The sequence below is a fragment of the Fusarium oxysporum genome, chromosome VII, assembly GCF_013085055.1.
Source record: "Fusarium oxysporum Fo47 chromosome VII, complete sequence".
Taxonomy (NCBI): domain Eukaryota; kingdom Fungi; phylum Ascomycota; class Sordariomycetes; order Hypocreales; family Nectriaceae; genus Fusarium; species Fusarium oxysporum.
The window spans coordinates 4,171,206-4,185,388 of record NC_072846.1 but is presented as its reverse complement, the minus strand read 5'-3'; the positions used below and the strand labels follow the sequence as shown (position 1 = coordinate 4,185,388).

Sequence of the window (14,183 nt, the reverse complement as noted above, 5' to 3'; positions counted from 1 at the left end):
GCGGCAAGTGCTGCGCGTAAAGCTTCTTTCGAGGACGCAAGGAGAAAGGCCTGAAGGGAGAGATTTATGATATGAGCGATGCATCGGATTCGGCGCTGGTTGGGATGGAAAGATATCTAGACTCAGTTAACCAACTACCTATCAATCAACGTTCTAAATCATATACACCGTATTTATCCTGTAGCATTTGAGAGAGATGCTTTAAACAGGTATCGTTTGAAGTAGCATTATCGCCGGTATGATAGCCGATTTGCTTCGCAATACCGTATTCTTCGATTGCTTCCGCCATTAGAGTTGCTTGGCGTTTGCCACTGTGGCTGTATCGGCATTCGGGCATAGCTAGCAGGGCCTTTTGAAGTCGATAGCCATTATCAACCAATCTAACGCATACTGCTAAAATGCCATGCCGATGAGGCGATGTCCAGAGATCGGTCGAGAGATGGATCTTCGATATGGACGCCTGAAGCTTTGCTTTCAATTAAGATCAGTATAAGTCGAAGGTAGTGGTAATATGACGCATAGCTGCGTCGCGGGACGTGAGGAGAAGATCTCAATAGCCGGATTGCATGCCAATATGATATCCTGCATCTCATCCCATTTCACCGCGGAGAATGGTCAACGACGGCGTGTAAGAAGACCGACAATCGATTCTATATATTGCTGTCGGTTAAAGACGCGGCGTAAAGTGGTATCTGATGGCCGACTCGGAAAAAAACTGTCCATCCGCGGCTGCTTTGATGGCCGGGTAATAATATCCGAGTCGTGCTCGTCTACGGTACTGGCCTCCGTCTGAAGAATAGAGGCATGTTTCCTTTTCGCGTGGTAAATGGCATTGCCACGCTTTCCATTTGACCATGGACTATCTGGGGGACAATGAAGGCATTCATACATAACACGACCAGATGTCTTTCGTTTGCCAGATGGGCCTAGTTTGGCCTTCTCTGGATGAGTGGTGCGGAAAATGACGTCGAAGCTAGATGATTCGAAGGGCAGATCATCGGGTGATGCTCTAGTCTGTGATCGACTAAGGGTATCAGTGGTAATTTTTGAAGACGAAATCATAATTATATATTGAGAGTCGAGACAGTAGACCGTCAGACAGCGCGCTCTCACTAGGTAACTCGTAATCTAATGATGATCGGAATGATTGTCTTCTGTCTCTTTCTCATCAGGGTTGTTCTTGCTCTCCTCCTTCTTATCGCTAAAGAGGCAAAGCTATGATACTAGACCTGTTGACCATGCAACAGACCTGTAACACTGTTCTGACGATTCACGCGTAATCGTGCGACACCCGTTTCCTGTGGCTGCCTATGCAACACTATCATCCATGCCACTTCTCCAACACAGACCGCGGAATTCAAAGATATCCGGCAGGGTGAAGGACTGGTGCCAACATGAAGTGTATTTAGTGTGATGGATGCTAGCTACCTATACACCAAAGGTTGCACCATGGCCTGCTGCCTATACTGAGGTCTACAGCCTACGCTCAGAATTGTAGCATAAACTATAGAGAGCTACAGCCTAGGCTAAAGAAGCTGTGGTTGGCATCCTATCACGTCCCACGGGAGGGCGTGTGCATGATCAACTTAGCAAGAAAGATTGAATCTAATAACTCGTATTTAGATTATGGGGGAATTCTGCGAATCTAAATACATGATAAAATCCTATGTTGTGTTAAAAATGTGACGAGAACAAGGGGGTGTTGAAAAAGTTCATTGCAGTAGATCCAACCAAAGTACTGTAGATAAGATTATCTAATCTTATCAGATGAGGGTGCTACACGGCCGATAGCATTTTAGCTATCGTGATATCACACTTAGCTGAAAAAAAGTGTGATATATATTCATGGTGATATATATCACTTTAGCACTTTAGCACAGTGTGATATCACATTAGCATATCACAATACGCAAGTCTGTTGTATGGCTTTTATTTTCGCTTTTGGTATGACGCTCTGTTCAAGCCGGCGCCTTTTAGGTGTTGCACCAGAATTAATATCAATGGCACTGTCATCACCGGCACTTAGCTCGCTAGACTGGCTGGCTGGGGTGATCCGGTGAGCTCTATGCAGGTCGGTCAGCTGCTGGGTATCTTGTGAACAATATTGAACCGAACAAGTACATGCTTTCGGAAATGATCTGCTGCGGAAGACGTGGCTTGCACCGAGAAGAACTCCGCTGCGCCCTTCATGTCACATCGATTGCAGCACCAGACATGACCTATCGGTTGATCCTGATAGTTCCGTTCGACAAGGAAGGTCCCGTGCGACCTAATCCAGCTCTTCCTGCCCTTTGCACCTTTTCGAGCCAGCGAATCCTCTTGGATGAAGCGACGGTTCTTCCAGGTAATCTTGGGCAGATCTTCAATAGTCGGGTTAGGAGGTAAAGCTGCAACGGCTGCCTCTTCCAACTGCTTGGCAACCGTCTTAGGCTGAGATAATCGTGAGAAGACGGAAGAGGGTGTGGGGCAAGGCGTCAAAGTTGCTGGCGGAAAGCCAGCTGGCGATGGGGAGAGCGGCGAATTCGACATTTTGCTGTTGAAATCAAAAAAAAAAAAAAAAAAAAAAGCATATGTCGAAGGGGCTGTTTTGGTGGCGCGACATGGTTGGGAAACGCGTTCCAGATTGCGTACGCGTGGTGGGGTTACGCGTTAGAACACGATAGTAGGTACTTAGTTTTGGGGCTGACCCACCGCTATCAGAAAGTAGACCTCCATCTGTAACTATCTGGTATAGGGTAGTGGTCCGGAAAGATCTGAAATTTTGCCTCGATATTAGACAATCGCATGATACATTTGTAACATATCAATTATTTCAACTTTCGAAATGCAGGAATTGATTTGATTGAAAGGAAGAATTCGACAATTTGATTGATTTGATTGAGTTGACATATGATGAGCGCTGATCCTGCCTGTCACGGTCTATTACATCCACAATGCTGAGAACACCCATGAAGCGCGGGCGACCTCGAAGATCATTCATTGACTTCAATTCTACAAATCTACAAGGAAAGAGAAAAAGCACGACTGCATTCCAGGAACTACTGAGGACTGTTACCTAAGACGTTGTGCTTGTAGACTTCAGGTGTAGTTGAACACGACGCGATGGCAAGTCCGACAACGGAGGTGAGCGATACCGAATACAGTAATTGGGACGGGCACGTCCCATGTTAGAAGGACGAGTACCCATCCACCTATCAGCCGCCAGGACCCAATACCAAAGGACACGAACCATCAAATCGTGTATCAGGACCTGAATGTATGTATGTATATTTTTCGTCCGGGGGTATCAGGACCTGATAGGGGGGTAATTGATACAGTAGAGTATCCATCACTGGATGGCGATACGCTCCCAGCATCTTCCCAACGTGATGATGAAACATTCAGGACAAAATTTTATCGATGGATGCTTCCCGCCCGTTGGCGAGGTACACCATGTCGAGCCTCACTCCGTCGCCTCTCAAGTCCCCAATCTTCCTCTTTCGAATGCTCTGGTAGCACAGGTTTACCACCTAGACTTGCCAGAACCATTTTGTTGGTCGCCGTGAAGTCATCCAAAATCTGAAGCTCCCGGAGCGTGAACCATCGAGGCACAAGTAGGATGCGCAGAGGAATCAAAAGGATGATCAGAATGGGAAAGCCAATGGCTGCGAGCGTATGAGAGACGGCCACACATGCCGCGACACCAACCAATTGCAGCCCAATAAAGAGAATGATCTTGCGCCTTCGAACGCGTAGCATGGGATCATCGCGCTGTATGAATCGTCTTTCGGATTGGAGGTAGATCAACTTCTGAAGGATACCATTGGATTCAATAGAACCCCACTGAACCATATGTTAGCAAGGTGAATGACATGGGAGGTAGCCAATTAATGATTTGGGTGGGAAACTTACCCCGACAATGAAAAACACGCCAGCAAATACCGCCGCTGGCATGACGTGGAGAATCACCAAGAGAGGCCCGTCATAGTTCCAATCAATCCCAAGCCCATCAGGAAGTGCGATACGCGCTGTTCTACCACGGCCGTTGCTCGTACGACGGAACGACGTATCTCAGTGCCCTCTCCTTCAGACGTCGAGATGATCTCCAGATCGGTCTCGTAAACCGTCAACGAGTCTGTGTGAACAGGTGCCTACAAAGAGAGCAGAACGAGCCAGTTTGAACATATCCCTTCATTGTGTTGTATATGACGAGAGGTATACGTACCTGAGGTACAAGGCCGTTGGGCATAGGCAATCCGAGGATGCCTGAAATGAACGTTGTGCAACCGAGAAGGAAGAAGTCCCAATGGAAGCCGCCAGGCTTCTTCAGGGGATACTGTCGAGCCTGTGCTGTAATACTGCTAACGTTCTAGTCACCGGGCGTTAGCCATAAAATCTCTTGAGGGCTGCCACGAGCAGGTTATGGAAAGGCCATTTGCTGGGGATTTGAGGGTCACTGACATGATCATAATAAAATAAAAGCATAGTTAAGAACCCAAATGGCATAGCAACAAATATCCATCTAACATCCAAATTCCAGAAGTCGATAAGCCAGCTCCTTTGCTGAGTAGGATAAAAGGCTCTTGTAACAGGCACTCGCTGAACTTGTGTTGAGTTGAGTGTACCAGGAAAATGGGAGAAGCCTACCCAGAACAGTGTTCCAAACTGTTGAGTTGGGTCAGCTATTCTGCTACAGAATGGTCTTGACACAATAGGACGGGCTTATTTCTAAACTTACTGCGTAGGCATAATCAGCCAGAATTGAGCGGACTCCCGCTTTCCATACTGTACTAGACCCCAACTTCTCGAGAGCATAGACGGTTGCAAAGTAGAGTATGGCGATGATACAGGCTAAGTATCCTGCTGCGGGTCCCCCTTGATTGAACTCATTGACAAGTTCCTCGACTCCTTTAACTTTGCACCAATTGTTAGCATTCACGGAAAGCTCAGATGCTGGTTGAACTTACTGATATAGATAATCCCCACGTACATACCGAATGACTCGCTCGAGAAATCCGTCACATACCGCATATAGTCGCATGTGTTGAAGATGGCGGCGAGCCAGTGAAAAATGGCCGCCCATATACCTGTCCATGCCATGAACTGAGGGTAGATGGAAACGTCGTATGTGCTAATGATATCATATATGGTGAAGTTGAACAGGGCGATGAGACCCGTCACGCCAACAATGGTCAGTGGCTGGGCACTAAACAAACTGAAGACCATGGCAGCCATGGCGGAAGAGAATAGTGCCTCATTGATGCCGAAGAATTGTCCTGTTCGGCGGTACATGTCGAGGGTATATGCAATGGCTGGAAGAAGACTGTCGTCAAGAAAAGAAGTGTCAGTCACTATTCAGAAGAGGAGATTGCGAGGCCTTGGGTTATTCAGAAAAAACGTACTTGACAAAGTACATGCGGATCGTACTAGCAACAGTCCGATAGGTAAAGGCATCGACAATATCGCTCCAATAGTAAGGCAGTCTGCGCTTGACATCATGGTACATCCCTCTACCGGGATGGAGGATTCGCCAACGTCGCCATCCCCGCCTGTTGTTGTAGGTATAGGACAAGTTTGTTTTTTCCTGTGTCAGCGTGGCATCACTGGACGAGTTGCCAGCCTCTGTCCCATTCGACATTTTGGCAGATGCGTGCTCCAAAAGGAATTATAAGAAGACAGTAGGGTAACAAGAGAGAAAAGAGATAAGGAACAGAGAAGAGTACGAGAAAAATGAATGGGTAAGACGATCTTGCCAGGACTTCGATGGAGAGAGACACCATGAAGCATTCCATGCGACAATCCTGCCTCCTTTATAAAGTCAAGATAATTGACTGCCAGGGTCCTTGGCCTGTTGACTCAAATGGGGCAATATGGGGGAATAGAAAGGTGTGGCGCTGATACGTAGTGCTCCGAGGACGGTGGGCCTATGACACCACCACTGTCGTGGTAATTGATGGGGGGGTCTTTTTTCTGCCTGGGCAGAAAATTTCCCGCTATGCTTTGCGTGTTCTTCTACTCTTGACCATATCCCTATCCAAAAACATCCCAGAGCGATCGCTGGACTGCCATAGCTCAGCAACACTATTAAATTGCAAGATTCTAAAACACCTCTGCCATCCAACGATATTCTTTGCTAATATAACTGCGGTTTGACAAATTGCATAAAGTCTACCGCTGCTTCAATGAGAAAACTGAAAATCGAGTCCGATTGAAGCCGAATACAAAGCTACTACAGAACATGTGCTATGACTTCGCCTCCTGCTCTTCCCTCGGGCTACTGAGTAAGTCTATAGATTGAATTGTTAAGCAACACATAACAGGATGCAACAAGGATCAACGTACTGGTCAGATATAAAAGCCATGAGGAGTCGTAAATCTCATGATCCTTGCCCTCGTTAAGGATCTCCCGGTATCGTTTCTTCATGTCCTCTTTGAGTAATAACATTTGCATCTCGAACTCAGCTTGACACCTGACGTAATCGACGCCGGGCTTTCGCTGTGGATAGTTGGTAGTCGCCGAGTCCATTTTCAACTGTCAATAACGAGTTTTAGTGCGCGAAAGGAAGAAAGAATTTTGTGGCAAGCAAAATGTCATCCGAGGCGAGGTTAGATAAGATGAACAACCTTGTCTACTTTATTAATAGCCTCCACTTATGAAGCAATGATTGAAAGGATCTTTTTCGTCCAATGGCATGCAGCGATAAAGTTCCTTACAGTCACTCAAAGTCGGCGTCACGCAATTCGTCTTTTTCTTTTAGGAAATACGACAGGTCAAATCAGCGTGTTGTCATTGCATAGCGATGTGACTTTGATGCGTTTCCAAGGCTTTGCATAATTCGTTGCTGAAGTGCATTTTTACATGTCAGGTCCACTGCGTCCAATATCCGGTCCATCTTGCTCTGATACAGCGAGAGTAGGAATCTCCTCGATAAGTCTACGTAAAAATACCTGGCACTTGTCAATTTCATCGGGCCCACCGCGGGCAGTTGAGACATCCAGTATTGTTTGACAAGGTAAGAGTCTGACTTGAACCCTGTCTCTGCACGGTCTTGTCGGACTTTTCTCGATGTCCACCAATCATGACCGTCCAGTGACGTGTACATAAGTCGCTTGGCTTTGTTGCCGAGGAAAGGATAGGGGTGGGGCAAAGTTTATGAATAAAGGCCCAAAATTCTGCCATGGCAGAAAATTTCCCTTCGGCCATGTTTATTCCAAGCAAACCATCCCGTCCCTCCATTCACCTTGCCCAACACAATACCATGTTGGGCGAGGATATGGACCGCCTGCGGGGAACTCTGCAGAACGACCTTGTCGACAAGTTAATCAAGGCGCTATCGGATTTTCCTTTGGACCAGCTCGAAAACCCTATTCTTTCCTTACAGGCATTCATCCAAGACGGGAATGGTGCAGATCCTGAGGGGGACACTTTCGAGGCCAATGAGCAGCATCAATCTGGAGAGTTTCTTGTATCTGTATGTCACTGTTTTGTCGTAGCACACCCTGGAATATGAACTAATTTGCCAAAGCATCAAGTTTACCTTTGTGATAGCACAGCTTCTGAAACGCTCCCTAACCCTTCATCACCGTTAAGTGGCCCCTCTCCTCAACCATTACGACGTAGCCGCATTCAGCCTGCGGACCCTCCTACGGCAAATGTTGCCCAACAACTCACCAGCACCCTTGCCGTTGCACGTAAACACCAAGGCGGCTTACGTCCAGTGTCAGTGAACGCTGCTGTTGACGATGGCCATGAAAGTCGTCGACAGATGCAAGTTGGACAAGAAAATTTCCCTAAAAGAGCTAAAACCAAGCACGATGGCATGTTTCGCCTGCAAGACTCATCCTTGGGCAAGTTTATTGTTGGGGTATGGGAACAGATTCATTCGGGGCTTGTTCTAGAGCCACATGTTCTCACAGAGCAGGTGCAGCTTATAGCCACTACACCTAGAGTCGGTCATGAAGCTCGAGGGGTTTTATCAGCCGCTGTGGATACCCGAAACATTCCAGACGTTACTTGCGAATCTTTCAGTCGAAGTAATCTGTTTTGCCGCAAGGTCACTCAAGCCAGTCGCACCTGTCGCTCCATCGAGGTTATCGTCCAGGCTCGCTGGGTCGAACTCTTCGACTCCTACGTCGAGTATCTCGCCGGCATAAATCCTGGGCTTTCATCAACCAAAAGTCGCATGAAGGCTCTAGCAGAAGCCTGTACCGACTTTGGCTGGCCCGAAAAGGAGCTTCGGAACAAGATGGCCATCTGGCGAGGCTACAAGGAGATAAAAGATGTTTTGGGTTGGGTTGCGCTGGTGTTTTCGGGTATGGGCCTCTACCGTCTCTGCAAGTACCGGATCGACTTCGACAAAGAGAAGTTTCATCGAGTGCGAGCGTTGCGACTACGGATGGAAGTAGCCTCAGATACCTTGCACCATAACTGGCGACAGCTTCTGGCTATTATTGGTGAGCCTACACAGCGGCGGTTCATCGGCCACCATCACGACTGGGTCGTTTATCAAGACGGCTCCGACCCAGTTCCCCTCCAATCAACTTACCTCGAGTATGATCCCAACTTTAGTTTTGAACATCTCGATGAGTCCATTATTGATACCACGTTGTGGGGAGCTGATGATCCCCGCTGGGCACCACCGCCAAATGCTATTATATGCGTTGCGAACACAAACGTATGCCTCCTATGTGAGCAAGCACAGTCGAACGACGCTGCAATTAATTCTTGTAATTGTTTCCCAAGTCTCTTTGGTGGTCCAAGGTTGCCATGCGCTGTGCAGGTCTTTCGGACTTCTGACGGACGTAACAATGGACTCCAAGCACTTGTGTCGTTCGAGAGGGGTGTTGCCATTGGAGAGTTCATAGGGCTTGTGACAAAAGATATCAAGGACCAGGACGTGCTGGATAGCAAGGTTGGTGAGAGAAGGTACCAAATCTGGCAGGGGAGACAAGGGAATTTCACTCGGTTCGTAAATCATAGTTGCAAGCCAAACGCACAGTTTGAAGAGTTTGTTTGGTTGGGTACGCAGCATATCTTACTAGTGAGTAAAGGGATCGAGGCAGGTATGGAGATTACGGTCGACTACTCTGGTAGCTATTGGCGTGGTCTCGATAAAAAATGTCTTTGTGGCGAAGTGTGCTGTAGGTATAATCACGGTGATGACAACTGATGATAGATAGACGAGTTTACTGTATCTTGACAAAAGATTTTGATATTGCAGTAACATGGTCTTTGTCGACGTTTAAATATGTCTGAAAACTGAAAAATGAACCCAAATTATGGCTGTTGAGATGCCTTTTAGAAAAATCATACTTGGAAGGTAGATACCTACGCATAGCTCAAACATACAAAGAGTCTAAAAACGACACATTTGTCCCTCGGGGTATAACGGTAAATAGGAGGGAGGCCTATAGCTAAGATGGATAAGGCAAGCCGAACCGTGCATGATGAGACCCGAATCGAGTTTCCGCCCCGCGATAGGTAGACAATTAGGAAAGATCCAAAGGTCAGCGCGCCCACCAAATTGGCAAAGATAAGGCCAAATAGAGGCAGACCTTACGTCCCCGCCAAAGCTCAAGCAGATATGATTATTTAGGAGCAGAAGTAAACCATAACGTACTTAGAGCCTTCGAAAAAGTACTAACAGTGATAGTAACTAGACTCGAGTCTTCTATACTTAGCTGTGCATTTCTATTAGCAAGATATATTTCTAGCGTTATATTGAATAGAGCCAAAGCACTCGTAGTGGTTAACGGCTTGGTGCTAGTTCTAAAGTTTTTAACCTAGATAATGCTTGAGTAAGGAAGGTTATATACTATCCACTGGAGGACATATCCAGGATCAAGAGACTATCACTAAGGCCACAGTTAATCACTTGATTCTCAGCCAAATAGAATATGTTTGATCAAAAGGTAAGCCTAATACATTCCTTGTACCTCAAGCCTATCAGAACAACTGAAAATTAGGTCTTCGACGCGCTACAAAGATCTAGTGTTTGCTATACAAAAATGTTCTACCCTCGTTTCTCCAATTACATGCAACTACTTTCAGACGGACAAAACTGGGTAAATACGTCAGGTGGTATGACTTCATATACGACAACTCAGGGGCGCTTTGCGCGAATTTAGTCATGATTTTATTAGCCCACGTCACCTAATGAGGGACATACCTCTTATGAATGTTAAGTAGAGGGCTCACAATGTCAAATCCAAGATTTTGTCTAATTGGGTAACTCTGTAATTTCAGCCTCGGCTTGAAAGGCGCGGCTGACGGCACAGCCAGCACTGCGCCATACGAGACTGCACGAGTCAACTGGAAACAACGATAAAACGATGGTGAGATTCTCTTATATGGGCAACTGATAGCCGCCCTAATATGGAGTAAAAATACTGCGGACCTATGTCAAATCTAGCCCAAGGTTAAATATCTGCCTTGACGGCGACCAGTAGCTTCCAGGCGGCACCATTACAGGCTGTGTTTTCCGAAAAACTCATCCCTTAAGTCCAAATTTATTGATAGAAATCTCTTTGTCTGCGCTCGCATAAAGAATGTTCCCATAAAGAATGTTCCGTATTTATTTAAGGTGGTCAACGCGTGTGGAAGCCTCCTGGAGTATGAACGCGAGACACGGACGCATCGTATTGCTGTCTCAGTAAATTCTGGCGTGGGTTGGTATCCGTGCAAACGACAGCTATGTTTGTTGGCGGAGGAGTGTACCGGTGCGGCGCGGTTATACAAGCATTGGGGACCGAAAGGGATCCTCGCAGAGGCACTAGGAAGTGGTCGATTTCGGCATAGGACGATGGGGAAATTTGGCGGCGCTTGGCTTTATCGAAAAAGTCATCGACCAGTCCAAGTGTATGTAAATGCTCATAGCCTTCAGGCGCGCTATTACATCTGAAGTGCTCAGCGTAGACGTCGTTCACGGCAGGCGGATTGAACTTGAGACCAGAGCTAATGGAGGTGGGCTGGGGAGGGTCGTGATGCTTAGACTGTCCAGCCTGGTGAGGAGATATGGTGTCGTTGAAATGTAGCTGGTTATACTGATCATAACATGGAACAGGACCTGGACGCGTATCAGTCTCGAGGAAAGACCAGCAGATGGACGGTCTGAAATGGACAGTCCAGTCAAGACATACCACTTCGAGACAGTAGTCTATAAGTATGTCGCCCCTGGGGTTCCTGAGGCGGCCCGGTCAGAGTCAGGTTATGGGCATAGGACTAGGGGATAGCGTAAGCAGATATGCTGTAGCTGGTGTAATGGAGCCTTCTTACTTTGAGATGTTTCTTGAGATCCTGGGGGCGCTTAAAGCACTTGCCGCAGTTTTTGCATTCATGAGGTCTCAGCGGCACATGAACGCGCATGTGCGAAACCATATGCTCTCTCTTCGATGTTGTAGTCGGGCATCTGACCCACCGGCAAGTAAAGTTGAGGTTGGTATTTTTGCGACCAACGTGCCACTCACAAAGGTGCTCCTATATCAATAAAGGTAAGTGGTCCAAAACGCTACTCAAAAATACGTCTAGATCTACGATAACACTCACATAAAGTAACTCTGGGCTGCTAAACTTTTCTTTGCAGGCATTCCAGCTGCATGAAAGATTACTCGAGTATGCCGAAGGTGACTTGGCACGACTGGGATCGATACCGGGCGTAGACGTAACCGACATCGCCCACTTGGGATCCTCGAGATTGTCCCAGGTACTAAATGGTAGAAACACTGATTACTGCTGCTATTTCGCAACTGCGAGGGACATTGATGGCCAGCCCGGGAGTATCGTCGGCTGGCTGGCATGCGCTCTAACGCACGACCGTAGGGAGGCCCCCGGCTATTAAAGATTTTGGAAATGGGGGGCTAGAAAGGGAGTTAGTCTTGCTTTAATGAGGCTGGGAAGGAGATCGGCTACGTGAATAGGGCGTTGGAGGTACAGTCATGAAATGCGATGCAATTTGGAACACGCTGTTCAGGGGTGAGAGTACGCATTCACTGGTCTCTCAGGCCTTCTTGGCGAAGTTGATCTTGCCTTGGTATGGGAGGACTCAGCTGGAATAAAACCTTGATTCCACAATGTACGATATGCCGCTGACGGCGATCGCTGATACGCCAAGGTCTTGGCAGAATCTTGGCAACCAAAAAATACCTCGAATGTTTTAACTAGCAGCCAACACTACCGGGTTCACTCGATTTGAGAAGGTCATCTGACAGCCAATTGCTCCCCAGCCATTGGCCAACTAAGTTCTTTGGCTGTACTCTGTATATTTTACTGTGTTTTCTCAGGCAAGAGAACATGCGCGCGCGATCTAGTACCACTGTGTTAGCGTTTTACCTCTCCACAGTCCCGTTGTCATATGACAATCGCATTAGCAGTTCAAATCGTATTTTGCCAAGAGAAGCCTTGTGTCATATCCAGACACAAGTAATCGTGCTGATACGCAAATCCCTGTTTGCAGCCATTAGGTGACGAAATGGCTTCTGAAATGCATACATTGTGACTAGCATAGCACGTGCGGGGGGTACCCAATCTAGCACATAAAGGCCGAGCACACCCTTTCGACACCAATCTTGGTAGGGATGCCGTGCAAACCATGTAAGCACCTGTCTCGAGCCATCTGATTTTCATGTAAGAGCAGAGAATGATAAGGAAGCAATTTCCATCTTGCTCAACTTTCTTGCAACAGGAGATATTGGGCTTACGCTTGACAGTCCGCTAATCCAAATATCACATTTTGGTTGGTTCATTTGAGACGGCGATTTTCTGTGATCTTGTACCTCAAGCTGGATTTTGCCGCTGTTATTCCCAGGTCCATTATGGGGGGCTATCTAAGAAAGCACTCACCGCCCACTATCCGACAGCAAGCAAGGAAACCCTCTGCTAAAGGGATACCGAGAGATACTATCGAGCCGACACCACTACAGAGCAATATCACTGCTACCAGCAGCTTAGATGCTGCAGACAGCCCTTTGCCGCCTTTGGCCTTCGCCGCAAAGCTGGTACCTGATAGTCGAAAAGGGTTATCAGCCGGCAACAGCCCGAATGAAATGCCTCTGATTTCAAAATTAACCAGGTTTTACGGCGGCAACGCCATGCCGATGCCGCGGTTTATCGCGCGGCAAAGAGGGCATGAGCACCACCTTGAACAAAAGCCGGACAAAGAGTCGCTGTCTGATCTGTGGAGGAAAATACTGAGCAAAAAGCAGCCGCAGGAGGATAAAAGGGGCCTATACTGCCAACAAAGTACGGCACGTGCCAGGAAATGGTGGGATATGGGACATCTGGTATCGTGCATGTCTCGCATAGGAGAAAGGAGAATGGAATTGGCGAAGAATTATACGCGGTGAAGGAGTTCCAGCGTCGGTCGCGGGAGACGGAGGATGAGTACATTAGGCGTTTGGCGGCTGAGTTCTGCGTCCTCAGCGAGCTACGCCATCCAAATGTGATCCGCACGCTCGAGCTATTGACAGATGTGAAGGGGAACTACTGCCAGGTGATGGAATATTGCGAAGGTGGCGACCTATTCACGCTGGTGTACTCGGCAGGGAAGTTAGAGGTAGAGGAGGCGGACTGCTTCTTTAAGCAGCTGATGCGCGGCATCGAGTACCTGCACGAGATGGGTGTAGTGCATCGCGATCTCAAGCCAGAAAATCTGCTGCTTACCAGGCATGGCAGACTCAAGATCAGTGATTTCGGCAACAGCGACTGCTTTCGCATGGCTTGGGAGAATGATGTCCATCTTATGTCTGGGTTATGCGGTTCAGGACCATATATCGCTCCAGAAGTGTATACAGATCAGGAATACGATGGCCGTGCGGTCGATGTTTGGGCTTGCGGTGTCATTTATATTGTCATGCGTACCGGGGGCTACCTTTGGCATGAAGCCAGGAAGGACGGGGATGAGATCTTTGCACAATATCTCAAGGATCGTCGTCAAGAGGAAGGTTTTAGCCCAATTGAGTCATTGAACCCAGTAAGTTCCATTCCAGCATGCTTTGTATTTCACATTGAGATTACTGGCTAATAGGTCAATTAGTTAAGCTGCCGGGATGTCATTTACTGCATGCTAGATCCGAATCCGCTTCGCCGTATCACGGCATCACAAGTCCTGCGGTCGCAATGGGGTCAAGAAATACAACTTTGTCAGGCGGCCTTCTAGCACTGGCATAATTGAAAAGCGGCGTCACCTACGTCTAAGCCCGCAACAAGC

The 14,183-nt window shown here is 47.5% G+C and overlaps 4 protein-coding genes across 4 annotated transcripts; 2 read left to right on the top strand and 2 right to left on the bottom strand.

The window, feature by feature from the left end:
- Nucleotides 1-3,393: 3,393 nt before the first annotated feature.
- Nucleotides 3,394-5,644, bottom strand: FOBCDRAFT_262861 (HCO3 transporter family-domain-containing protein; the record flags this gene model as incomplete). Its single annotated transcript, XM_059611316.1, has 8 exons — nt 5,382-5,644; nt 4,974-5,302; nt 4,718-4,893; nt 4,441-4,644; nt 4,205-4,315; nt 4,072-4,130; nt 3,892-4,012; nt 3,394-3,822 (listed from the first exon to the last, which is right to left on the bottom strand). Exons 1-8 carry the CDS (start codon nt 5,615-5,617, stop codon nt 3,394-3,396), a joined length of 1,665 nt encoding a protein of 554 aa, XP_059465517.1. The 5' UTR covers nt 5,618-5,644.
- A 1,545-nt stretch (nt 5,645-7,189) lies between these two features.
- Nucleotides 7,190-9,203, top strand: FOBCDRAFT_228558 (SET domain-containing protein). Its single transcript, XM_059609781.1, has 2 exons — nt 7,190-7,451; nt 7,506-9,203. The coding sequence occupies exons 1-2, from the start codon at nt 7,239-7,241 to the stop codon at nt 9,147-9,149; spliced, it is 1,857 nt and encodes a 618-aa protein (XP_059465516.1). The 5' UTR covers nt 7,190-7,238; the 3' UTR covers nt 9,150-9,203.
- A 1,363-nt stretch (nt 9,204-10,566) lies between these two features.
- On the bottom strand, nt 10,567-11,650 carry FOBCDRAFT_277499 (uncharacterized protein; the record flags this gene model as incomplete). Its single annotated transcript, XM_059611543.1, has 4 exons — nt 10,567-11,045; nt 11,119-11,200; nt 11,255-11,455; nt 11,525-11,650. 4 exons carry the CDS (start codon nt 11,648-11,650, stop codon nt 10,567-10,569), a joined length of 888 nt encoding a protein of 295 aa, XP_059467693.1.
- Nucleotides 11,651-13,205: 1,555 nt separating this feature from the next.
- On the top strand, nt 13,206-14,132 carry FOBCDRAFT_140291 (serine/threonine-protein kinase; the record flags this gene model as incomplete). The annotated part of the gene is made up of 2 exons (XM_054706332.2): nt 13,206-13,946; nt 14,010-14,132. Coding segments are annotated over 2 exons (864 nt in total), but the record flags the coding sequence as incomplete, so codon positions are not given.
- Between the last annotated feature and the right edge of the window lie 51 nt (nt 14,133-14,183).

Coding starts and splice junctions, on each gene's coding strand:
- FOBCDRAFT_228558 (XM_059609781.1), top strand. CDS start 7,239: ATGTTGGGCGAGGATATGGACCGCCTGCGGGGAACTCTGCAGAACGAC. Junction 7,452..7,505: donor CTGGAGAGTTTCTTGTATCT/GTATGTCACTGT, acceptor AATTTGCCAAAG/CATCAAGTTTACCTTTGTGA.